Source organism: Oncorhynchus kisutch, linkage group LG3, assembly GCF_002021735.2.
Source record: "Oncorhynchus kisutch isolate 150728-3 linkage group LG3, Okis_V2, whole genome shotgun sequence".
NCBI lineage: Eukaryota > Metazoa > Chordata > Actinopteri > Salmoniformes > Salmonidae > Oncorhynchus > Oncorhynchus kisutch.
The window spans coordinates 58,397,193-58,424,598 of NC_034176.2; the positions used below are offsets into that span (position 1 = coordinate 58,397,193).

Here is a 27,406-nt window from a genome sequence, read left to right on the forward strand (position 1 = left end):
CGCAACTAATGCAAACTTTCTACAGGTAGACGAGGGGGGATTAGACATATACAGTAGAATATGGAAAGGTGCGAGAGGGAAAGGGTGCCAGGGGGTGACGGGAAGGGGAAAAGAATGCTACTGGGAGCACATTCAAATGTGCAGCTGGCAAGTACAAAAGTGAGAGAGCTTGTTTCTCTTCCATAGTTTGTTGGTACTTTGAGTCAAAGAACCTTTAATCATTTTTAAAAAGGACTCCTTTGGATGTTAAGATGCAGGTATCAGGATGCTTTGTGTAATATGAAGGAACAGCGTATTTTCTCCCATGCTAACTCGTGTAAAACAGCAGCCTATTGAATGATTTATGATATGTGACCATGATACCACTGTATGTACAGTGTCAATGACTACTGGCCAATTACAGTAATATTGTGTTCTGACGCTCAGGAGAAAGACGACAGTGTTTTATAAGAGAAAGTGGGGCTGCATGTACTTCACTGGGGATGTCACAGTCCCTCCCACTCCTGATTACGTCATTCAGCCTTGATCAATCACTGTGTGCTGTCATGCAATATAACAAGTACTATTCCTGCTAATAACTACAGAAGATGTGAATCCACAAGTCCCAATGTGAAGGTTTGCATACTGTATGTCAGGGATCATCAACTCGATTCAGCCGCGGGACGATTTTTTCCCCCCGGAGCGGATGGTCGGGGTGCCGGAACATAAATACAAATCATTTGTAGACTGCAAATTGTCTGCAAGAAGCACAAACAGACATAAAGTTTGACTGAGACATGTCATTATTTCTAACATTGCTTACATCTGTATATGATCACGTGTCTCTCTATTATGGTGGGAATACGTGGGACCAGATTTCTTCAATTAAAATCACTTGGAGCTGATTTCCTGGTGTTTGGACATTCTTTTACGTCAACAATAAATATTCCAAATAAAAAACATATATATATATATAATGCAAACTATATATATATATATATATATATATAGTACCAGTTAAAAGTGTGGACACACCTACTCATTCAAGGCGTTTTTCTTTATTTGTACTATTTTCTACATCAAAACTATGAAATAACACATATGGAACCCTGTAGTAAACAAAAAAAGTGTTAAAGAAATATATTTTATATTTCAGATTCTTCAAAGTAGCCACCCTTTGCCTTGATGACAGCGTTGCACACTCTTGGAATTCTCTCAACCAGCTTCATCAAATCAAATCAAATCAAATGTTATTGGACAAATACACATGGTCAGCAGATGTTAGTGTAGCGAAATGCTTGTGCTTCGAGTTCCCGACAGTGTAGCAATATCTAACAAGTAATCTAACAATTCCACCACAACTACCCCAATACACACAAATCTAAGTAAATGGATGGAATAAGAATATGTACATATAAATACATGGATGGGCCATGACCGACCGGCATAGACAAGATGCAATAGATGGTATAAAATACAGTATATACATCTGGGATGAGTAGTGCAAGATATGTCAACATCATTAAAGTGGCATTAATAAAGTGACTAGTGATCCATTTGTGGCCAATGATTTCAAGTCTGTATGTTGGCAGCAGCCTCTCTGTGTTAGCGACGGCTGTTTAACAGTCTGACGACCTTGAGATAGAAGCTATTTTTCAGTCTCTCGTCCCAGCTTTGATGCACCTGTACTGACCTCGCCTTCTGGATGGTAGCGGGGTGAACAGGCAATGGCTCAGGTGGTTGTTGTCCTTGATTATCTTTTTGGCCTTCCTGTGACATCGGGTGCTGTAGGTTTCCTGGAGGGCAGGTAGTTTGCCCCCAGTGATGCGCTGTGCAGAATGCGCCACCCTCTGGAGAGCCCTGCGGTTGTGGGCGGTGCAGTTGCCGAACCAGGCGGTGATATAGCCCGACAGGATGCTCTCAATTGTGCAACTGTAGAAGTTCATCTCGTGTCTGAGCCGTTGAATTGCGGCTCCACTTTGTCCCTACACCGATACTGATGTTTTGCTTGTTTGATTGCCTTGCGGAGGGAATAACAACACTTTCTGTATTTCATCTTTCCATGGTTAAATGCGGTGGTTCACGCTTTCAGTTTTGATCGAATGCAGCCATCTATCCACGGTTTCTGTTTAGGGTAGGTTTTAATAGGCACAGTGGGAATAACAAGGAGGGGAGAAGCAAAATGGAAATGTGGTCGGATTTGCCAAACGGTGGGCCGGGGAGGGCTTTGTATGCATCGCAGAAGTTAGAGTAGCAGTGATCCAGTGTTTTGCCAGCCCGGGTACTACAATCGATATGCTGATAGAATGTAGGTAGCTTTGTTCTCAAATTTGCTTTGTTAAAATACTGCATGAGGTGACTACCTCATGCAGCTGGTTGAGAGAATGCCAATAGTGTGCAAAGTTGTCATCAAGGCAAAGGATGGCTACTTCGAAGAATCTCCCATATCAAATATATTTTTGATTTGTTTAACACTTTTTTTTGCATAGTACATGATTCCATGTGTGTTATTTAATAGTTTTGATGTCTTCAATATTATTCTCCAATGTAGAAAATAGTAAATATAGAGAAAAACTGAGTAGGTGTGTCCAAACATTTGACTGGTACAGTATATTATTTGCTCAGAAAACTTGGGGTGCCAAATAAAACCAGGAACCCTGCTGTATGTCCTTGTGCAATACTCACTACTGTCAGTTACTCATGTGACACTTTGTCTAAAATAGTTGTACTTGTCCAATGACACTTCTCCTGAGTGGCGGAGCCCCTATACTTGTCCCTGACCTAGACTATCTTTGATACTACTACAGCTGGGCTCTCAAACCTCTCTGTGCGTTCAAAGGAAGCGGCGACCTATCAGAGATAATGTCTCTTATAGGGGGAGGTGGATGTCTGAGTCACGTAACAGTGCACGCTGTGGCGCCCTCTCCTTCCCCTTATCCCCCTCTCCTCCCTCCCCTTGCCTTGTCATCTGTGAGTCCTTGTCCCCTTAGCAGCTTTACTGTCATCTTCTCTCTCTTAAACGGCCTGGCTGTTCTGAGCCTAGGTGATATATGCACACATAGCACAAGCTCCCTGCTCAACACTCAAATCTCCTGCAAACATGGATCCATACTCGGCCAGAGAAACCAGGTTCACTCTACAACACACTAACAGGCTGAGAGGAAGGGAACATTTTGAGAAAGAAAGAGAGAGAGAGAGAGAGAGAGAGAGAGAGAGAGAGAGAGAGAGAGGCAGAGACGAGAGAGAGAGAGAGAGAGAGAGAGAGAGAGAGAGACGAGAGAGAGAGAGAGAGAGAGAGTGAGAGAGAGAGAGAGAGAGAGAGAGAGAGAGAGAGAGGAGACTGCTGGGGTAGAGACATGAGCACTGTTAGTGTCTAAGCACTCCTGGGCTCCACATCCAGGAGAGAGGAGCTGAGTCTGAGCCAGGTTTGGGTGGGAGACCAGGGCTCAGCGGATACTGCTCTATAGAACATCCCTATGTCTGTCTCTCCTCCAGCTCAAACACATCCTCAACACACCACCATGGAATTTACAGTGCGTAGAGAGACATGTCGGGAGACATATTTTTTTCTGAGGGCCTCTGAAGCAGAGCAGCATGTAGGTTCAGAGACAGCTTTCTCGCATGTCTTAGATAGGTCTTAGTTTCTACTTTCCAAGCCTCTGAGTTCAGCTGTAAGTCCAGATAAAAGATGGAATTATCCTAGAACGCTAAGGGCATTTCTCCCTTTCTCTCTATCATGCCCTTTTCCTGTCGTGCACCTCTTACATTCTCCCATCTTTCCATCCTTCCTTGGCGCCCAACCTCACTCCATCCCTCTATTTCTGTCCCTCATTCCCTCCCTCCGCTCTCTTGCCCTCCATCTCTCTCTCTCTCTCTCTCTCTCTCTCTGTCTCTCTCTATCTCCCTCTCCAGCCTGCCAGCCCCCTCCTCCCCGGCGCCCCCCTGTTGCTGCGTGCTACTCTGAGCCGTGGTGTAGAGTTTGGCTGGAGCCGAGAGGAGCAGCTGGGCCAGGCTAACGGGGAATGATAATGACCTCAGAAATCTGCTGTTCACTCCACAACAATAGGGTGCTCAGTCTAGTGGAAAATTGTGTTCATCAGCTAGCTCTGCTCACTTACTAATTGACATTGCCAAATATTTTAAGAACAACTGGAATGTGCAGGCAAGGATCTCAATCCTTGGACTTCATTTTTCTGGCCCATTTGTTTTCTTCTTTCTGATTAGGAGATAACCTTCGCTAAAAAAGAGGCAAAATGTTCACGTCATTATCTGGCTCCTGTCAGCGCCCCAGTGTTGACACAAAGGGCTGTTTTATGTGACTTGTCAGTGGGGTTAGGAGTGACCAAATATCATGGCCAGTGGTGATATCCAATTCGAAATAGCCCCTCACCCATAGGCCATCACCCAAATATGACATCACCCACAGGTTTTTATGTGTGTGTGTGTCTGTGTGCATGTGTGGGTGTGTGGGAGAGCGAGAGAGAGAGAGAGAGAGAGAGAGAGAGAGAGAGAGAGAGAAATAAGTGGGGAAAAGAGAGAAAAGTGAGAAGGGTAGTAAAGAGAGAGAGTGCTCTGTCATGGTATCATACGGCTGGTCCTCCATTTTTAATGAGACAAAGGTCAATGTATTCACTTGGGAGGAACCCCAATCATGCCCAAGTTAACTTGTTCAAACAAAGCTCTCTCACCCAGCCACCCACCCTGCCATCCATTTGCATTCTCTGTCTGAGAGCTCAGACTCATTTTTGGAGGAATTCAGCATTGACAGAGTCAGACAGCTGTCACCAGTGAAACAAGGAACCCTACGTTCCCCTCATTCAACTATCCCCGTCAGAGACAACAGCAACAACAACACAAACTCCTACGTGAAGGCTTTTGTGTAATCAAAGTTTCAGTTTAAGTTTCAACTTTTGGATACAGGGTTATTTTGTCGGAGTACTCTATGCTTCCGGACTGTGGCTAGGTAAACACAGCATGACGCCTTCCCCCAACGTGTCCCCCGCGTTCATTTAGTCAAACCTCTTCACAATCTCTTCCATGTTCAATCAGCTAAACTTGGCAACCCTGCTCTGGTTCCCAGCTCTCTGACAGAACAGAGGGCGAGTCACCTTCACTTTCACTATTTTACCAATGACACTTCCTCAGACACCGGAGGAGATAGCATGTAGAATATCAATATTCAAACAGTCTACCTACCACAGTAAGGCAGCCTTCTGTTATGGAAAGATAAATATTATGTTTTAATTATAAAAACAGAAAACAGAAATGGGGAGAACGAGGAAGAAAATGTGTGACGTGCCAAGGAGGCTTGTTCAGGAGAAAGGTAAGCAATGTTTTGGCAAAGATGTGGAATTAAAAAGTGGTTGGTATAATGCAAGCAGTTGACTCTCTCTCTCTCTCTCTCTCTTTCTCTCTCTCTCTCCCTCTCAACAGCACATCTCTTTGCTCCAGCTCCATAACCAAGTGGGGAATCCTAACGTGATCATTAAGACATGAAACAGCCTGATAAATGTTTCATAAGGACTGCCCGGTGATAACCACCCAGGAATACGGTGAGCAAGAGAAAACGACACTGACTTCTACTCTTTCAAATACACTTTGGAATACAATTGGAATTTTTAAATATCTAAAAAGGCTTAGCGTATTCCCACCATGGGTAATATTTACAAATTGAGTCTAAGAGAGAGAGAGAGAGAGAGAGAGCGATAGAGACGGAGAGTACGAAAAAGGGAGAGAAATCGACTGAGCCATTGAAGATAAATAAATTGCCCTTTTATATTACGAAAATACGAAAATACTAAGTCTACATTTATCCAAGACATGTTAATCAGTAGAGCACACTGACAATTAGTGAATAGAACTTTTGACACCAGAAAGACACCAGAACCCTGACCTACAGTACTGAAATACAGCTCTGTAATCAATTTGCTTCGGACACAATGGCATCTTTTTGAGTTTTGTGTCACGTAAAAAAAATACAGACAGGACATGCCAGCTTGAGGCGCTAGTCTTCAAACGAGTGGCTGTACCACAGGTTTAAAGCAGGCAAGTTCATCAGATAAAGAAAGAAAGAAGAATTAAGAAAGAAAAAAAAGAAAAAAAGAGAACCGGATGTCAATTACAAAGAGAAAGAAATAAGTGAAGTGAGAGAGAGGGAAAGAGAGACAGAGAGGGGGAATGAGAGGGAGGGAAAGAGAGACAGAGAGGGGGAATGAGAGGGAGGGAAAGAGAGACAGAGAGGGGGAATGAGAGGGAGGGAAAGAGAGACAGAGAGGGGAATGAGAGGGAGGGAAAGAGAGACAGAGAGGGGGAATGAGAGAGAGGGAAAGAGAGACAGAGAGGGGGAATGAGAGGGAGGGAAAGAGAGACAGAGAGGGGGAATGAGAGGGAGGGAAAGAGAGACAGAGAGGGGGAATGAGAGGGAGGGAAAGAGAGACAGAGAGGGGGAATGAGAGGGAGGGAAAGAGAGACAGAGAGGGGGAATGAGAGAGAGGGAAAGAGAGACAGAGAGGGGGAATGAGAGGGAGGGAAAGAGAGACAGAGAGGGGGAATGAGAGAGAGGGAAAGAGAGACAGAGAGGGGGAATGAGAGGGAGGGAAAGAGAGACAGAGAGGGGGAATGAGAGAGAGGGAAAGAGAGACAGAGAGGGGGAATGAGAGGGAGGGAAAGAGAGACAGAGAGGGGGAATGAGAGAGAGGGAAAGAGAGACAGAGAGGGGGAATGAGAGGGAGGGAAAGAGAGACAGAGAGGGGGAATGAGAGAGAGGGAAAGAGAGACAGAGAGGGGGAATGAGAGGGAGGGAAAGAGAGACAGAGAGGGGGAATGAGAGAGAGGGAAAGAGAGACAGAGAGGGGGAATGAGAGGGAGGGAAAGAGAGACAGAGAGGGGGAATGAGAGGGAGGGAAAGAAAGACAGAGAGGGGGAATGAGAGGGAGGGAAAGAGAGACAGAGAGGGGGAATGAGAGGGAGGGAAAGAGAGACAGAGAGGGGGAATGAGAGGGAGGGAAAGAGAGACAGAGAGGGGGAATGAGAGAGAGGGAAAGAGAGACAGAGAGGGGGAATGAGAGGGAGGGAAAGAGAGACAGAGAGGGGGAATGAGAGGGAGGGAAAGAGAGACAGAGAGGGGGAATGAGAGGGAGGGAAAGAGAGACAGAGAGGGGGAATGAGAGGGAGGGAAAGAGAGACAGAGAGGGGGAATGAGAGGGAGGGAAAGAGAGACAGAGAGGGGGAATGAGAGGGAGGGAAAGAGAGACAGAGAGGGGGAATGAGAGGGAGGGAAAGAGAGACAGAGAGGGGGAATGAGAGGGAGGGAAAGAGAGACAGAGAGGGGGAATGAGAGAGAGGGAAAGAGAGACAGAGAGGGGGAATGAGAGGGAGGGAAAGAGAGACAGAGAGGGGGAATGAGAGAGAGGGAAAGAGAGACAGAGAGGGGGAATGAGAGGGAGGGAAAGAGAGACAGAGAGGGGGAATGAGAGAGAGGGAAAGAGAGACAGAGAGGGGGAATGAGAGGGAGGGAAAGAGAGACAGAGAGGGGGAATGAGAGAGAGGGAAAGAGAGACAGAGAGGGGGAATGAGAGGGAGGGAAAGAGAGACAGAGAGGGGGAATGAGAGAGAGGGAAAGAGAGACAGAGAGGGGGAATGAGAGGGAGGGAAAGAGAGACAGAGAGGGGGAATGAGAGGGAGGGAAAGAGAGACAGAGAGGGGGAATGAGAGAGAGGGGGAATGAGAGAGAGGGGGAATGAGAGAGAAAGAGGGCAAGAGATAGACAGAGAGAAAGATGGAGAGAGAGGGAGAGAGATAGACAGAGAGGGGGAATGAGAGAGAGGGAAAGAGAGACAGACAGAGAGAAAGATGGAGAGAGAGGGAGAGAGAAAGACAATTAGCTATAAAAACACACACACAGACAGAACACTGTTCTCATTTCAAAGGTCTGGTATCTTTGTGAGAAAGAGTGTACTGAAGTAGACTCTCCGTGATCCCACAGATACCTGTTTGCTTCGCCATACTAGCTCCAGCCCTTTGAAGAAGCCAACCAGACCGATGGCTCTCCTCCATCTAACACCAGGGTGGGGTTTCACAGGCCAGCTCTACCAAGCCTTCAAACCACTGGGCTTTTAAATCACACTTTCAATGCCATCTACTGTATGCCACAAATGCCCTAAGTTGTTTCTCCTTTCACTTCTATGTCTATTTTTGGTCACGTTCTTGGTCGCCACTTCATATCTGAACAGAGGCCGGTAGTCTTGCCTCTCGGGCTAGAAAGATGACGAGAGACGGATAGAATGTAACTCTTCGTATGACAGTCAAGGTGGGATTGAATAGCAATCTTATACCAGAGTTGGTTTCCACGGAGACAAACGCAGACAGATGAGTGGTTTCGGATAGCTACCGTTTTGACACTTGCCAAGCTTTTCTAACAATTTGGGCATGAACAGTTCTAGTTATTTTTGCTTTAATTACACAGCAATTACAATGTAACAGTAAGTCTGCATGTGTAATTACCCCCCATTGTAATTACGTAATTAGATGAATATCCGTGCTTTATAACCTAAGGCGTCAGTCGGCAAATCCAATTTCAATTTGTATGGCGCAAGCGTTTTGCCTCCATGTTTGAGAGCCGTAAAGACCTAGGGATATACGGCTAATCCTTGCCATGTTAAAACGCTGTTCCTCTTAAAAACATTTAGACATGGGGGATTCTCCAGAGGAAAAGGAGGAGTAGGTTCGTAGCCGGAGCGGAGAGGTGGGAGTGAGGGGTGGAGTGGAGGTGCTCCTGCCCGAGGCCTTGAGAAAAGCCCCTCTCTCTCTCTACAGTCTGATGCGACCAGGTTCTGAGTAGCTGCATGATCATACTGTATGTTCCGTTCTCAGCAGAAAGTCGTTGTCATCAACTGGTTGCCATCCTTCCCTTTGCTCAAACTCTTTCTATTTCTCGCGCTGTCTCTCTGCCTCACTCCCTCTCCTCTTTTCTCTGTGTCTCTTTCTTTCTGTCTCTCTGCTCTCTTTATTTCTCCATGCAGCCCAAATACAATTGTACTTGTCACATGCTTTGTGTGCGACAGGTGTAGACTAAGAGCCTATTTATTCTTGACCCGAAAATGTGGTCGGAGCGTCCTGAGGCCAAAATGAGCTCCGTGCCGCGTCGCTGTGCGCCTCCCAAATGTTGGAACAACGCAGGGGGTTTCGTACAGCTCCACATTGACATGATTGGTCGATGGTAGGTGAGGGGGGCGGGAGGTCCTGTATAAACAAAAACTCACTTCCTTGACAACTTCCTTCCCAACAGCTCTGCGCTGCTCGGCAAAGCGCAAGAAGCATGAATGCCCTGACTTCTGCAGAGGCCTCGTCACCGTGAATGCTGCACGGCCAACGCAGACCTCGGGATTGACCACCCAGTGCCTTCAACAGCGAATTGCTTGCTTACGCTTACCTCACGCTAGCAACCAACAGGATCCTCGTAGTCTGTAAGAGGCCCAACCAGAAACAACTTTAAACTTGCCTTTAGTTCGTCCCAATCTCTCTGTCTCTCTTGTTTCTTAAATTTCGGAATCTACAATGGATGTCAACATAAATACCCCCCCATCTTACAACACACTGGCAGCACTGCTTTACATAGTATTACATCAGGTTTCAATGGGTTCTGTTCCGCCATTCAGGGTAAGCCTCTGTTTAAGACCTGCACTCTGCAGGGCCTGTCGCTCTGAGGCCCACCATGATGCATTCAGAGAGAGACACTATCAAGTAGGAACATTCTTGTTTATCAAGCCCAATTCAGTCTGGAGAACTTTGAAATCTGAAGCAATAGATTCCTTCCGCAGTTAAACCAATCCGTTAGCCTAATAACACAAATAAAAGAGATGATTAGGGGGGGGAAATTGTACTTATGAAAAAGAGGCGAAAGGTTCTGACGTCTCTATGAAACACAAAAGCATTGAAGGTTTTACTGGCGTGGACGAGAGAAGCAAGGTCTCTGAAGGATATTTCTGAGGCAGACATTTTATTCCAGCAAGTCTTTAAACAAGTGCTGTGTCAAAGACAAAAGAGATTGTCTCGACCTTCTTTCACAGTTGAGATGTTATTGTTGATGACTGTAATTCAAGTTTAACTGAAAATTGCAGTGGGAAGGTGGTTACGAGGTTGGCGGTATGGTGATGGTTAGCAATGTTTTCAAGACACACACGCACCACACACAGCCTTACAATGAAACACAAACAATTCTCAACAAGCAAAATTGCAAGAGTGAAATATTAAGACTAACAGAGAGGTATAGCCAGCCACATCCTGTTAATTTAAGAACACTGACACATTCACGCAACACATACACACACATAAGCAGAAACACACTCACACACAAACACACACATAAATGGCACCTTCCTCCACATTAGCTGCAGACACATTTTCTCACACACCTCAGTTTCTAAATTAGGTGTCCCAAAGCTCCAAATATGAATCATACTCAATGTTATGAAGGATGTTATGATGTTATGAACAACTTGTAGGGCTTTGTGCTGTCACTAATGAAATACACACTACAACAAAACAAAACCTTTTTTTTATTTTTAGTGTATATTTCCCCTTTGACCCTGTTGTTATGGTGGAGTGGTGTATACACAGAGTGGTGTATACACAGAGTGGTGTATACACAGCTTCCTGAGTCTCACAACAGCCTGTGAACTGTGTCTGAATGAGAGACTGTGAGAGAGAACCAGGCTAAGAGGTTGTACCTGTAACAATGTAAGCCCCGCCCGCACAGACACCCCCCCCCCCCAAAAAAAAGCTGGTGGGGGGGCCCTCAAGGTCAACTTTAAGGCCCGTTAGAGCCAGCAGGAGGGAGCTGGCACGATGCCCGCATCCCCCTGTACGGTGGAAAAACACAGGCGTTTGAGCTGGCGATCACACTCCATCACAGCACTCAGAGAGGGACAGAGGAGGAGGCAGGGCAGGAGACACTGATAGACGAGGTAGGACTACAGAGAGAGAGTGAGATAGAGTGAGAGAGAGAGTGTTGAAGAGGGCAAGAGAGAAAGAGAGATAGTGTCTGTGCATGTCTGCATGTGTGCGTGCGTGCATGTGTGTGTGTGTGTGTGTGTGTGTGTGATATTCAACTTGGTTTTTTATGTAGCATGAATACCCAAAATATTTCAGTTGATGTAGGTTTTATTGTAAATATAATTTCAATTGGCAATATTTGTAAGAACATGATCTTGAACATGATTTTTCAAGTTTTTGATGACGTGGAAGTTCTTCACATCACACATATGTAAATACTTCTAAAGTTAGCTAAATGCCATGAGCTACATTTCTCAGATTCAAAGTACTTGGGAACCATAAGAAAAATAAATTAAACTTCCTGCATTAAAATTCAGAAGATAATGACTTCCGCAACATAACCCCCCCCCCCCCACCCTGTTGAAAAGTGCTATGTTTAATAGCCTCTATAAAGAAAATACGTGTTTATCTCACTCTAGTTTTCATTTATTCCTAATTGGTGTGTGTGTGTGTGTGTGTGTGTGTGTGTGTGTGTGTGTGTGTGTGTGTGTGTGTGTGTGTGTGTGGGGGGGGGGGGTTGTCTGTTATTATTTCTTAGATTAAAATAAACATAGCCCATTCCATGTTCAAACCCATCACACTACATTAGGATGATAAGGACTCTATGCTACTGTGAATAAATAAACAATTGTGTCTGTACTGTTGGAATTAAGTTGCTTTCGAGCCTTAAGCATAAGCCACTTTTTTTCAGACGACTTAAAAAGCACATTTCACTTCCGCAAATGAAGTTCAATTTCTTTGGACCTGCTTTATATGAATATCTTTAATTAGTGTTGTGTTTATCTTAAACCAACTGATTCTCACATAGTCATGGCCTAATTAACGGGCACGCTGCTTAGATGTGGTGCTCCACCCAGAGGAATGAGAAAGTTACCTTTAAAACCTCTCTAATCACTAGGAACAGCCTCTCTTAATCCTGCTAAACAGACACTGTATCTGCTTTTGCTTATTTGACTACGGTGGAATCGCTTTCCTTCCCATGTTAAAGGAGACGTTTGAATCACTCATAATATGTTTGGCCCCGTGCTCGTAGTCTTGACTCGTTTTACACGGGGACACATGCTAGTCTGTAGGGAGCGTCTTCTTCACTCCACCGTGCCTGTGTTCTATGTGCCAGTGTGAAGGACACAAGTCACAGCTCCGTCGTGGGAGTTGAGCATCTCCATTTGATTGTTTTGTGTGAGTGTGTTTAGACAGGCCTCCGCTCTCCAGTAAAAACAGTGCGCAGAAAGTATCCTATAGAAGCAGGCTCTGTGAGGGTGTTTGATGGGTATTTGAACAGAGGCGTTAAGTATCCCAGTTATGCACGGAATGTGCCGCTCGGAGTTGTGGTGGGCTTTTTTTCTGCTTTTGAACAGGCAGTTTTGATCAGACCCCCCCCCCCCCCCCACACACACTCTCTCTCCAGTCCGAGTGGACTCCTTAGGGTCCAGTGTTGTGTAGAAGGGATGTCAAAGTGAATGTTTGTCAGAGATCTTGTGCCAGCCATCAGCACTCATCTTTGTGTAAGGACGTATCCTCTTTGGACACAATGGTCTCCCCCTTACGTGTCCTCCCCATATAAATAATGAAGAATACGTCCTGATAGTGAGGATAATGTGACTATGGGATTGACCGTTATTCAGGGTATAGTAATGACTTAGTCTTACCTGAGGATGGGGAGGAAGGGTGTGGGCTGTCGTCCTGGACACTGCCGGTCTGGGAGTGGCCTCCTCCGGCTCCGCTTTCCTCCGTCACGTTGGAGGATCCAGGGGTGGTGGACCTGCTGATGGACTGGGACTCGGGGTCGCTGGCTGAGCCACGCCGCTCATCCAGTCCTGTGGTGTTGTTCTGCTGCTGGATGGCTTCTTCTATGGGCCGCCTCTCCTTGTTGTGCACCCGAGAGTGGACCACCATCTGGTGATAGGTCCTGAAGACCCGGCCACAGTCAGGACACTCTGTGGGTTTCTCTTTCAGGCTAGTCAGGTGGTTGTACTCAAGGCCGTGGCCCAGGCCCAGGCCATGGCCGCCATGATGTGGCATGAAGTCACGGTGGCTGTCGAAACCCACTCTGTCGTCTTTCAGGGGCATCATGGCTCCACTGCCGGCCTTCGAGCCATGCAGAGCTTCGATGTGCTGCTTCTGCTTGGAGCCATCGTTGGAGCCCATCATAGGGTAGTCATGCTTCTCTTTAGTGAAGGCCATGCCGGCAGCATTGATCCTCTCCTCATGGTGCTGCTCATGGTGCTGCTCCTTGGGCATAAAGGCGCGGTCCATGGCCATGCCTCGTGCCATGATCTGCCATGCCTGATAGCTATTCAGCGGGTCCATCTCTGCAACTTTGGCAGCCGCCTGGAGGCGTTCCATGCAGCTGGACTTCAGGGGGGGCACCAGGTTCAGACAGCCCAGGAGAGAGCGCTTCTCCCCTTCACCAAGGCCATGGCCCATCCCTGCCATGGGGCCTAGCAGCTTTCCCAGCATCTCCTTCTCCTTCATGGCAATGCCGGCTTTGGCCAGCATCTGGTGTTGCTCACTCAGACCCTGTTTGTCTGGGGATAGGAAGCCGCCCTGCAGGCAGGAGATGTAGCGTGAGTAGAGGTTAGCGTGGGCCTCCTGGGCCATGCTGTTCATGGTGTTGACAGCATTAATGTCCTCTGCTGGGGGCTTGCTCTTGATGGCCAGCTTATTGAGATGGACCTTCATGTGGTTCTTGAGAAACCAGGGCTCCTTGAAGCGACGACCACAGATCTGGCAGACGTGTTCAAATGAGTCCTTGTGTTTGCGCATGTGGCCCTTGAGGAACCAGGCTTGGCTGAAGACCTGGCCACACACCTCACAGCGGAACTCGTTGGCAGGCTTCTCAGTGCCGCCAGCTGCACCCTGTCCCGCAGCTGACTCGGCCGTGATATGGGCTTTTTCCACATGGCTGATCAGGTCCTCCTCCTGCGAGGCAGCAAACTCACACAAGGTGCACTTGTAGGGCTTGTGCAGGATGCGGATGTGACGATCCAGCTCCTCCCGCTTCTTAAACTTGCCCTTGCAGAAGGTGCAGCGGAATCCAGTGGGTGGGTTCAGGGCCTGGTCATCTTGGGCGCTGGCCGGCTTGGGGGAGGACGACGGCTGGGAGAGGGAGTCTGGAGTTCCCAGGCTGGTGGGGGTGAGGAGGCCACAGGCAGAGCCAGGCTGTTGCTGCTGCTGCTGGGTCTGAGGGCCAAGGTGTGGCTGGTGCTGCAGGGGCTGAGCTGGCTGAAGGAGGCTGCTGCTCCTGATCTGCTTGTCCCTCAGGATGGCCCTCTCCTCCAGCTCATGTAGAAGACGGTTCTCCTCACGGACGCGGCCGCGTCCCTTACCCAGGTTTCCCAGCTTGTGGGTGCGTAGGTGGATTTTGAGGTTACCCTTCTGTGCTGCTCGATGGTCGCAGTAGGGGCACTTGAAAGGCTTCTCACCTGTATGTGTGCGCATGTGTAGCGACAAGATGCTGTTGAAGCGGAATCGCTTGCCGCACAACGGACAAGGGTACTTCCTGTTCTTACGGGCATCGTCTTCAATGTCGTTCATCTGGGACATGATGCCCAGGTTCTGCCCATTGAGAAACTGCTGCAGGTCCACACGCCCATTCAGGTTGGCCAGGGCACTTGCATCTATGTCCCGGTTGAGCTGGTTAGCGAGCAGTGCCATCTGACTGCTGATTGGTTGACTGGCCAGGGCAGCGTGGCTCTTCTCATCCAATGGGGTGGCAGCTTTCTCCTCTGGGATCTGCTGTCGGCTCTGTAGGTCGGGAAAGGCGTGGCCCAGCTGGGCCGTCAGCTGGTGGAGCTTCTGACTGATGGGGTATCGGCCATTTAGCACTGTGTTGCTCAGATGGTCTCTGTCAGCGTCCGATACTGCTGAAGACACACCAAGGCACAAACTAGAGTCCTCCATCCTGTAAGAGAGAAGGATATCACAACGGTCAACCACAGTCAATCAACCTGATAAGCAATGCATTGAAAAAGAGCTATGGCTCATCCAAAAATCTGAAAACCGGAAAAGAGCGAGAAGTATTAGAGTAAATTGTTAGTGCATGATGAATGGAAATAGAGATGTCATTTAGCAGAATGTCTTACAGAAGGAATTAGGGTGAAGTGCCTTGCTCAAGGGCACAAACGCAGATTTTCACCTATTCGGCTCTTAACCACTAGGCTACCTGCCGCCCATATAAATGTAATTTTCTTCTTTTGATTTTCAGTACAGCTTATGTTCTCACACTTGTGGTTGGAAGACTGTAACTCTCAGAACTTTCTCAAACTGTAACACCATTTTGGATGCAATAATTACACAGTAAACACGGCGGGCGCTGCCTAATTATGCTACTTGGGCCCATCCTATCAGAATTCCTCCAATTACACGCCTTAATGAAACAGAGCAATGCCATTGTCATGAAGCTACCGCAATGCTACAATTATGATATTAACAATAGCACTTAAAACCAAGGGGTTACTTCAGTAAACACACGCTCTTATCTCCCTACTGCGACACTTGTCTAGGCGTAATTCTCCATTAAAGAGGCACATTACATTTGATGTGAATCACTTTTCTCTTGCCTTCTCTTCCCCTCCTCTCATGGCTTCCAATAAGGAGGAAAACAACAGTTGGTGTTATTGAAAGGGTTCCCAGTGTATCAGAGGCCTCCTAGCCATTAAGAATGGTTTCAATGGCCCAGAGCATACACCGTCAAGCTGAAGGGAATACACAAGCAGAGTCTGTTGTTGTCTTCTTGCTTGCCCGTTGTTTGTGATGCCCTCCCCTCTCTTAAGAAGGATAATGGTGTGTTCTTCCCTTGTAACTGGCAGGGTCAAGCTTCCGACACAAGAAAGTGAGTTCTGCCTTGGTCAACAAAATACTGTATAATATCTCATTAAGCTGATTAGTATGCTGCCTAGTAACAGTGGCAGCGTGCTATAACACACGATTATAATCATTTTTAAAAAATCCTTTCAGGACTAAGCACTAGCATGACATGAGTTCACTTTTAGTGGAGTGAGATCAGTTTGTGTCCAGACTCCTGTGGATTCAGGGACACCCCCAACCTAAACACACACAGACACATGCACCTGCACCTGCACCTGCACACACACACACACACACACAGACGCATGCGCACGCACACGCACACACATACACACACACTTCACAGGGCTCTCTCGCTTTTAAGATCTCTCTCACTCTTTCTCTAGCTTATAGCTATCTCTCTCGGCTTCTATCTAGCGCTAACCCAGACACCCACCAACTGGCAAGGCTAGACAGAACAACATAAATAAATAAAAAAAGCTTGGAAGACTGTCGCACCCTGGAAGACTGACGCACCCTGGAAGACTGACGCACCCTGGAAGACTGACGCACCCTGGAAGACCCTGGAAGACTGACGCACCCTGGAAGACTGAAGCACCCTGGAAGACCCTGGAAGACTGATGCACCCTGGAAGACTGACGCACCCTGGAAGACTGACGCACCCTGGAAGACCCTGGAAGACTGACGCACCCTGGAAGACAGTCGCACCCTGGAAGACTGACTCACCCTGGAAGACTGACACACCCTGGAAGACTGACGCACCCTGGAAGACTGACGCGCCCTGGAAGACTGACGCACCCTGGAAGACTGACGCACCCTGGAAGACTGATGCGCCCTGGAAGACTGATGCACCCTGGAAGACTGATGCACCCTGGAAGACTGTCGCACCCTGGAAGACTGACGCACCCTGGAAGACTGACGCACCCTGGGAGACCCTGGAAGACTGACGCACCCTGGGAGACCCTGGAAGACAGTCGCACCCTGGAGGACTGACTCACCCTGGAAGACTGACACACCCTGGAAGACTGACGCACCCTGGAAGACTGACGCGCCCTGGAAGACTGACGCACCCTTGAAGACTGACACACCCTGGAAGACTGATGCACCCTGGAAGACTGATGCACCCTGGAAGACTGACGCACCCTGGAAGACTGACGCACCCTGGAAGACTGACGCACCCTGGAAGACTAACGCACCCTGGAAGACTGACGCACCCTGGAAGACTAACGCACCCTGGAAGACTGACGCACCCTGGAAGACAGACGCACCCTGGAAGACTGTTGCACCCTGGAAGACCCTGGAAGACTGACGCACCCTGGAAGACTATCTCACAATGGAAGACTGTCACACCCTGGAAGACTGTCTCACCCTGGAAGACTGTCGCACCCTGGAAGACTGATGCACCCTGGAAGACTGTCTCACCCTGGAAGACTGTCTCACCCTGGAAGACTGTCTCACCCTGGAAGACTGTCGCACCCTGGAAGACTGACGCACCCTGGAAGACTGTCTCACCCTGGAAGACTGTCTCACCCTGGAAGACTATCTCACCCTGGAAGACTGTCACACCCTGGAAGACTGTCTCACCCTGGAAGACTTTCGCACCCTGGAAGACTTAGGCCTGGCTGTTCTTAACCAACCGTTCATCCAACCACTGTTGCTTGTTGTTGACTTTTATCTCTAAAATATGAATATGAATATATATATATATATATATATATATATGAATATGTATATATATATATATATATGAATATGGGCTGCTCATGAATACTTTCTTCTTCTCTACAACGTGACTGCAATCATTGTCTAGTAATAAAGGAGAAGGCCATCAAATGAACCCTTGAAGGATATAATGGATATATTATGTAGCCTATGTGATGACTGGGCATGCCTCATGTATGCAAAGCCTACATACATTGACGTGGTCACGAACGACTGTATGAGCTTATTATCATGTAACTGAGACACAAATATACTATCCCACACTACTGCAAATACCATTCAGAAAACGTCTTTGTAATATTGCAATAATATTACACTGATATGAGTATATTTTCGAAATACAATGTTGGGAGAATACACAGGTCGATAAAACCAGTTTCTAGATAACTTTCTCATCCTGAACTCGTAGGAAGGATTGTCCATTGCCAGACAAAATGAAGTGACTCTTAAACGTGCCACCCACAATCCTTTGTAAACTCTGCCAATATCAGACGGAACCCTTTCTGAAACTGCCCTGCATGCGCGCTGCCTTTTGCCTTAGACATCTATGATTCAAACAAGACTGATGAGCTGTTGCTCATTTATAGAGATAGCAGCTTGCCCTTTTCTTCAATTTGATTTCCGGCTTTATCTTTAACATATGACAAAGGCAGATAGACAATGGAATAATGTGAAATGAACTGACAAATCCAGTTTTTTTTTTTTTACGTATCCTTGCTGACAAGCGTATGCAAATGAACTCCATTAATATGCTTCCCTTGCTCCCAAGTCATTTTATATTTTTTCTTGATTAAAAAGGACATTTCTTATGTGACACCCCCCCTCCCCATCCTATCAACACACAAGCAACATACACAAACACAGATGCACATTCACACACGCACGCACGCGCACACACACATACATTGCTTTTGACAATAATTCAATATCAGAGTGCCCTCTATAAGTAACAATGCAGGTGGCTCTTAGAACACCAACACAATGAGTGTTCCGTGTAATCATGACAGTCTTATTTCATTCATTTGGAACTCCGTTTCTGGAAAAAGCAAAATCGTTGACGTACACACTTAGAGGAAGTTGTACCGGTTGTTACACAGTAAGTACCAGTAATCCAACGTTTCCTTCTCTTGTGCACAAGTAGGCAATTCAAGTCTGTGTGGTTCGCATTGGAAACTCACAGGGTCCCAAGTCGTAACTTCTTACCGTCATAGATAGTATTTACAAGTATCTCCCGAGTAACTGTGCGCCTGTATGCTTGACCTTGACATGTCTGCCATCCAAACAGCAGACTGTAGCAATGTCTACGCCGGCTCTAACCCGAAACAGATCTGACGTTTGTCTGGTGTCTACAACAATGCTCTTTCATTAACGATAAGGCTCAAATGACGCCTGCATAGCCACCAGACTTCCTTTTGCACTCTCTCACAGAGGTGCAGTGGTGCTCTACTTTACAGTTTGTGGTTAATATTTACCGTTTTTAGTAAAGCGGCACAAAACCAGATTTCTCTTCTTCTTTTTTTTTTTGTTCCTGAGCAAATTGCTCTGCAACCCACAGCTTAATTACGGATGGTATCTTTAACACAATGGAAGTGTATTTCTGTCCGATTATATTTGTGCTCAGTACGTGTCATTATCGAAGCAACAAGCATCGCAAACGGGCGAGGGCAAATGTGCTCTGATCCTATAAAGTACATGCAAAGTTGAAGGAAACAGAAGACACTTGCCCAGTGAGCATTACAAATGATGTATACACTGAACGCCACAGACATTTGCATATTCTAAGGCTAAAACACATACTGTAAGTAGAGTATGCCAAACATGCTCTTGTGAAGGTACTGATTGAACCCCAAATCATTTTTTTTTTACTCTAATGTTAGTAAACATCGTAATACAAAAAAAATACATGTTTAAAGCTATACTTTTGATATCATGGATGTTCAGTCCTTGCATCCATAGCGCTGTGTATGAATTTGAAAGTGGTTACATTTCTCCATCTCATAGCCTTTTGGTGGCCCATTTGTTATTGTTTTAACCAGGTTTATAAGGAGAAATTATGAATGGAAAAGCCATTAGTAAGGCACTACTTTGTTATTTTGGCATGTATTGACAAGAATCCATTAACTAATTACAATGCAATACCTCATTAAGTTATCATGAAGGTCATTGCTTTTAAATAATCAATCATTATTCACAAAGTAACGGAATTCCATTCATATTTGCACCAAATCATTAATGAATTTAGAGGGGGAAAACATTTCTGATGGAAAATGTGTGCGTTCGCCACATGTTACATATTCTGAGGAATGCATGTTTACAAAATATTGAAGGAAAGCAGACACCAACACGAGTAGAGATAGCCTGGACCATTTTAAGCATGGCAGTAAATTGAAACTAATAGGAATTTTTCCTCGTGCATGTTTAGTCTATTGCAGGTGGTCTTCGGGACGTTTCTCATTAACCCAATAAAATAGTGAGTTGTTTTTCTTCCTCCCCATGCTCTTTGACTGAACTGGATTATTACATGCTGTAATGAGGCGAAAACAGAACGGTTCCCAGCACAACAAGTGAAATAAAGTAGAATAAACCCAGTCCGTTTCTTCATACATACCTAGACTCCACACAACAAACTACGCTAACATAGGAGTTCAGAACCAAGATTCGAGCTTCATAACGTAGCACGAATGAAGTAAACCAATATATCAGAACAACAATTCTATACAAGAACTTGAACGCTATACAACAGTGACAAATATGAATCGACCTAGCTGGGCCTTTCCTTTCTGCTCTGTAGTCCCACACAAAATGTCATTGAGGTCTCTTAAGAGGACTTGTCAACAGGTAGTTCGGCTTTCAGCTCATCTCCACAGATCACTATGAGGCCCCCTCCGCTGAAAGAAAAAAATAGAAAGAGAAGAGAGAAAGAAAAATGCCTGTCTTTTTATCCCCTGCGTCTGACAGGCTTTCGCGATGCCAAGGAGGAAGATCAACGGGAGACAAGCGAATTCCCACAGTTCATTGTCCTGGTCAGCCGCATCATCATCCGGAGCCGGGCCAAAAGCTCAAAGCTGCCTTTTATGCTAACCATTCCTGGTATTATTTTGATGTCCAGCAGGTGTGTGTGTGTGTGTGTGTGTGTGTGCGTGTGTGTGTGTGTGTGTGTGTGTGTGTGTGTGTGTGTGTGTGTGCCTTTTTCACGTGTATATCTTGCAATGGTGGTCACAGCGGTGTGGAAAGACTCCTGCCAGTAGATTTTATGCATTGTGACGAGTGGGGGATTAATTGGCTCAAACATTTGTTAACCAGCCTGTTTCACCATAAGAAGGGGGATGGATGAGAAAGATGACAGCGAGGACAAACAAGCGCACAAAAAGGGATGAAAAAGGGAATGATTTTAGATAATGGGAAAGAATTTCCAACATATCAATTATTGTCCGTATTCTGTCATGTGCCGTTTTCCCCCTCCTACCCTCTCCCTCGTGACACAGCCCTCTTTCGGGAAAACGGGGCCACGTCCTCATGGCAGGCTACAGTAGTCACGGTCGAATCGCTGATCACGCATGGTTACTCTACTGCAGAGAAAGGCCACCGAACAATGACCACAGTGTAGCTGTCCGTGTAGGGTCGATCATGGCTTACATTATTCCCCTGGGCTGCCTGCCTGCATTTGAATACTACATACTGGAAAATGAATAGAATGACACATCGCTAGCAAGGCATCGCTGACACTGTTTCTTAAAGGCAGACATGCTAACAGTACAATCAACCCAGCGATTGTTTTCACTCTACAGTGGGAAATGAGAAGGGCAGCCCGGTAGTGCTGAGTGAGTCACCCATCATCACACTCTCACAGGCATTAGAACAGCTATAATGTTGGCAAAAGAAAGCCATATCTGCCTAGCACCAGTTGACAAAGTCAACCGGGCCACGTTTTCTTCCCTTTCAGGATCCCCCCCCCCCCTAAACTCTAAATGTCAATATTACCTGAAATACAGTAAGTGAATATCAGAAATAATTGCTGTTTTCTACTCCTCATGCTGGTTCTGTTCTTAGGAAGTTTTGCATAATGGCTGAAAAGGGGCTGTTGTTGTGACAGGTGCTGAAATCAAACTGGGAGGCGACGGAGACAAGGTTCAATTTAGTTTGTGAATCCTTTAATTGTTGCATAGCTAATAAAAAAATAAAAAAAGATCCCTTACACTCCTGACTATTTTCCGTCGCCTGTATGCATACATTGGAAGGTAAATTGTGCCTTGAAGCCAAGCGATGGTGCCTTTGTGAAGGGAAGGGAAGGGAGGAGAGGGGTTGGGTGCTACTTCAACGTACTTACCATCTCCTCACAACTGTAGTTTGGAGTTTTCACCAAACAAATGAATGGCTAATTAGAGATACTCATTATGGAAAGCAAGTCAAGTAATTATTTTACATCATGCCGCCGTTAATTGAACGACTCTTCAATGTCTTTGAAAAAGATCTATTTTTCTCTCCCGTTTTCTCTGTGAGAAGATAAGGGGAGACTATAAACAGGTAGGGGAGCCATATGCTCTTGAATGAAAAAGCACTTCTGTCCAGGCAATTGGGCTTTTTAAATATTGAACCACTGCATGTCTTTTTAATATGACAATGTTGAATCTCCTTTATTCCATCACTTTGATAAACTCGCTCAAGCTAATCTGGAGACTTCATGTGAAGAAAACTTTCAATTCTTGCAGGCACTCTTGTCAAGGCAGGCCGTTATGCAACTGTACTCGGTATGTCCATAGAGCAGTTTTTTAAAAGCAGCACACATCCTGTTTAAGAAAGCAACTAATCTTATCAAAGCCATCAGGAAGTGAGACTTGACTGCAAATGCTCTCGATTCTTTGCATACGTTACAATATCTGTATTTTCTTTGCAGCTATTGTTTGCAGCTGTGAGTAGCTCTGAGAATAATTCATCATTTTCTCTCTCCCTCTCGTGTGACCCAAAGTCAGATCCTGTCTTAATGTGGCTTAATAAGAAAGGAAAGAAAGACAGAGAGGAAGAGAGGGAGATTCAGAGAGCAGGGCACATTATCTGCATTAAAGTGTATTTATTATAGACTAATTGTGGCAGAGGAAGTGCGTTAGGAGGGTGTGCTCTCAGGAGGGAGGGTGGGGAGCATTCGGGACATCAGGGAACATGTTTATTTATCTCACTTTATCTGAAACAGTGGGGCTACTTCTCTTAGGATCAGAGACAAAAAGTGAGAGAGGAAGGGGGAGAGGGAAAGAGGGGGAGAAGGGGAAGAGAGAGCGAGTGTAACCATTTTGCGGGCCAGACAGAAGTGTTTGCCTACATGCCAACGCTTCACTAAGACAAGACTCTGATTAGCGGAATAAGGCAAAGTTGGTCAAACTTCAAAACAGGCCTCTCTCTGAACTCCACTACAAAAACCTCTCCTCATCCTGTTCTCCTCTGTGAAACACCCAACCCAGGACAGCAGCCTCCTTTTGGTGAGGTTGCTAAAGGTAATAGCTTTTACTGAAAAGCAAATGTAGAAGACACATTTCTACAGTAAATCTGAGGTTAAAGGACAGTATACAATACCAAAACTGTTTTATGTTTCATTCTACTGAGGTAAATAAGAGATGTGTGTATTGAAGGACCAGCCCTGGATTCCAAATGTCTCTCCACACTCCTCTCTCTCTGACCTGTCTGCATTTTTATCACTTCTCCCTGCCCTCTCTGACCTTCAACATGATCACTGATTCACCATCTCTCACAACCAGCGGCTAAAACTCAGTTCAGCAGAGAACAAGTGTCTGTGTGTGTGTATTTGTGTGTGTGCATGTGTGTGTGTGTATGTGTGTGTGTATGTGTGTGCACGTGTGTGTGTGTGTATGTGTGTGTGTGTGTGTGTGTGTGTGTGCACGTGTGTGTGTGTATGTGTGTGTGTATGTGTGTGTGTGTGCACGTGTGTGTGTGTATGTGTGTGTGTGTGTGTGTGCACGTGTGTGTGTGTGTGTTCATGAAAGCGATGATGTTTAATGAAAAATGACCCCTCTGTATAGTGCATTCCGTGCTTCCCTCCCTGGAGATGTCTCGCTCTTGAAGCAACACAAGGCCTCTTCTTTAATTGTCCCGGTGTAGTGCCGTGTGGCTGGTGATCAGTGATATTACTCACATTCACTGTTTTCCTGAACCCTTGTCATCGCTAACCCCCACCACCATGATGTTAATATGTTGTTTATGTTACCATGGCTGCAGATTGTACATATTCTATTCAAGAGGCATCTCTGCATGAGCAATGCATCATGGGTCGTAACCTCTCTGTATTACAGTGCCTTGCAAAAGTATTCATCCCCCTTGGCATTTTTCCTATTTTGTTGCATTACAACCTGTAATTTAAATGGATTTTTATTTGGATTTCATATAATGGATCTACATGAAATAGTCCAAATTAGTGAAGTGAAATGAAAAAAATTACTTAAATAAAATAAAAACCGTAAAAGTGGTGCATGCATATGTAGTCACCCCCTTCAGAAGTCACATAAGTAGTTAAATAAAGTCCACCTGTGTGCAATCTAACTGTCACATCTCAGTATATATACTGTACACCTGTTCTGAAAGGCCCCAGAGTCTGCAACACCACTAAGCAAGGGGCACCACCAAGCAAGCGGAACCATGAAGACCAAGGAGCTCTCCAAACAGGTCAGGGACAAAGTTGTGGAGAAGTACAGATCAGGGTTGGGTTATGAAAAAATATTAGAAACTTTGAACATCCCACGGAGCACCATTAAATCCATTATTACAAAATGTAAAGAATATAGCACCACAACAAAACTGCCAAGAGAGGGCCGCCCACCAAAACTCACAGACCAGGCAAGGAGGGCATTAATCAGAGAAGCAACAAAGAGACCAAAGATAACCCTGAAGGAGCTGCAAAGCTCCACAGTGGAGATTGGAGTGTCTGTCCATAGGACCACTTTAAGCCATACACTCAACAGAGCTGGGCTTTACGGAAGAGTGGCCAGAAAAAAGCCATTGCTTAATGAAAAAAATAAGTAAACACGTTTGGTGTTCGCCAAAAGGCATGTGGAAGACTCCCCAAACATACTGAAGATGGTAGTCTGGTCAGATGAGACTAAAATTGAGCTTTTTGGCCATCAAGGAAAATGCTATGTCTGGTGCAAATCCAACACCTCCATCACCCCGAGAACATCATCCCCACAGTGGAGCATGGTGGTGGCAGCATCATGCTGTGGAGATGATTTTCAGAATTGACTGGTCAGAATTGAAGGAATGATGGATGGCACTAAATACAGGGAAATTCTTGAGGGAAACCTGTTTCAGTCTTCCAGAGATTTGAGACTGGGACGGAGGTTCACCTTCCAGCAGGACAATGACCCTAAGCATACTGCTAAAGCAACACTTGAGTGGTTTAAGGGGAAACATTTAAATGTCTTGGAATGGCATTGTCAAAGCCCAGACCTCAATCCAATTGAGAATCGAACTTGAAGGAGCTGAAGCAGTTTTGCCTTGAAGAATGGGGAAAAAATCCCAGTGGCTAGATATGCCAAGCTTATAGAGACATACCCCAAGAGACTTGCAGCTGTAATTGCTGCAAAAGGTGGCTCTACAATGTATTGACTTTTGGGGGGGGTTGAATAGTTATGCACGCTCATGTTTTCTGTTATTTTTGTCTCATTTCTTCTTTGTTTCACAATAAAACATATGTTTCATCTTCAAAGTGGTAGGCATGTTGTGTAAATCAAATGATACAAACTCCATTTTAATTCCAGGGTGTAAGGCAACAAAATCGGAAATATGCCAAGGGGGTGAATACTTTCGCAAGCCACTGTTTTCTTATAGTGGTCACTACGTAGCAGCAATGAACTCTAGGGGTGCATTTTGCAATTTCAACACATTTAAAGACATTGTCAGATTTACAAATCAAAATGATCTTAAAAGCCATATAAATGGGCATCCATGTTTGGGTGAAAGAATTTCAAATAAAAATCGAATTGTATTGCATCTCTTCCATGATGAGGCTAGGATGTATTTGTAGTGAATAAGCATTTAAGGATGGCTCTGTGACGTATAGCTTAGCCTAGAAAGTCACCAGCAACATGGGGGCACCTGCCATGTTTAGCTTGCCTGCCTGCTGCACCCCACCCCACCACCCCTCCCTGTCCCCTCGGCCTTTAGATAATACCCATGTCCTACAGCTGTGATCTCTTGTCGGGGGCCGGTGACAGCAGGGCTCACAACACGGACGGCGCTCTGCTATCACCGCTAAACTGCCTGTCTGAGCCACTTGACGGAGCTCTGGAGAGGCTGCATCATCTTGACGCCCTGAAATCAGCCCCCATCTTCCACTCGGCAGCTCACCCCTCACCCCCATACACATTCCCCTCTGCCCTCCGCCATCTCAGGGCCCTGACTCTTATTTATGTGCCCCACCTCCTCTACATCCCTCCATCCCTCCCTCTCTCTCTCCATATTTTTTCCCTCCTGCATCTGATTAAGTTAACAATGTGCCGTTATTTGCATGCTGATTTTGCCGGTCCCTCTCCTCAATTCTCTCACAAACACAGGGGCTGGATCACAGTAATGTGATAGCACAGCAGCCAGCCAACGCAATCTCCTGCAAAACCAGGTGTGTGCAATCCACATCCCTGTTAATTCCTGCCCCCATCAAATTTTTCCCCCGTTCCCCCCCCCCCATCCCTGTAGTGTTTATAAGGTTGTATTATAATCAAATCTGGAGCAAGAAAGCCTGTCTATTTTTATTAATTATAGACCGGCGCTGATGTGAATGTATTCCGAAAGCATCTTCAAAATAGGTCGGCATACAGTTTTCTATTCTTATCACATTTAAATGTCAACATGGTGCAAAGCCCTACAAATTAGTTCAGGCAGACTTCAACCCCCATTTAACATTTGAAGCTCCGCTCTGTAAGCTCAAAGTGTGATTTAACGCAGTTTACACATATAAGGAGCTAGCGGTTTGTCTTTCAAACTTCTCATTTCAATACAGATATTACTGCCATGCCGCCTGAGAAAATGCTGGTGAGGGAAAAAGGGGGGTGGGGGGGGTGGGGGGGGGGGAATTATATAAAGCAAGAAGAAACAATGCATTAGCTTTCATGAATAATAGATCCTCCATCAGTCCGTGCGAGATGTACGTTTTTAGCATCGCCGCATAAATCCTCGGCCGAAATGAATAAATCAAAATGGGGGACTTTCCTTGAACATCTACCCAAAGATGTCGCTAGTAAACCACGATAATATATAACACCCCCGGGTTTATATGCAAGCAGGACACAGTCCCCATAGGGTAGCAGGAAACAATGCCACGGAGATCTGTTGTTCAGGTTACTGGTTGTTGAGCATACCAAACAGAGTTCAGATACACTGGACCTATTGATACAACCTACATAAGGAAACACGTACCACCACGAACGTCTCCGCAACAAAACAATCACATTATTCTCCGAAATGCAATCGGAGATGGACATGTTCTATGGAAAATCTCATTTGATTTGGAGCGTGATGGGGATTAGCAGATACCATAGAATACACACAACTAGCGGGCTACTTCCAATGAGATCCACTGGCCAGACATGGCCTTCATTGACTCACCCCGGCAGACAGTGTAAAAAGGCAGATGAAACGCCTCATTCCCTGGGGAAGTGTCTCACATGTCAAGCTGTTTCACGCCACTGAAACGTGGGCTAAACTACAGGCCCGTGGGCCACCCTAGGTCCAGTCAGCCCTGAAGGAGGCCTTGCTTTGTGTGGGGGGGGGGGGGGGGTGCCCCATACGCTTCATTACACCTCGACCCCACTGGCCATATCTAAGGCATTCACCAACTGCATCAACA

General features: G+C 46.0%; 1 protein-coding gene across 10 annotated transcripts in view; it reads right to left on the minus strand.

Annotated features, from left to right (window-relative positions):
* Positions 1–27,406, minus strand: part of znf536 (zinc finger protein 536) — a 179,810-nt gene that overhangs the window by 79,423 nt on the left and 72,981 nt on the right. For 8 of the 10 annotated variants that reach the window (XM_031809490.1, XM_031809498.1, XM_031809492.1 and 5 more), the window contains one exon: positions 12,681–14,935. In XM_031809490.1, the coding sequence (XP_031665350.1) occupies positions 12,681–14,934 (2,254 nt within the window). In that variant the 5' untranslated portion in view covers position 14,935. Of the gene's footprint in view, positions 1–12,680; positions 14,936–18,765; positions 23,253–27,406 lie in introns of those variants that run through there. The other 2 variants (XM_031809501.1, XM_031809523.1) reach the window with 2 other exon arrangements.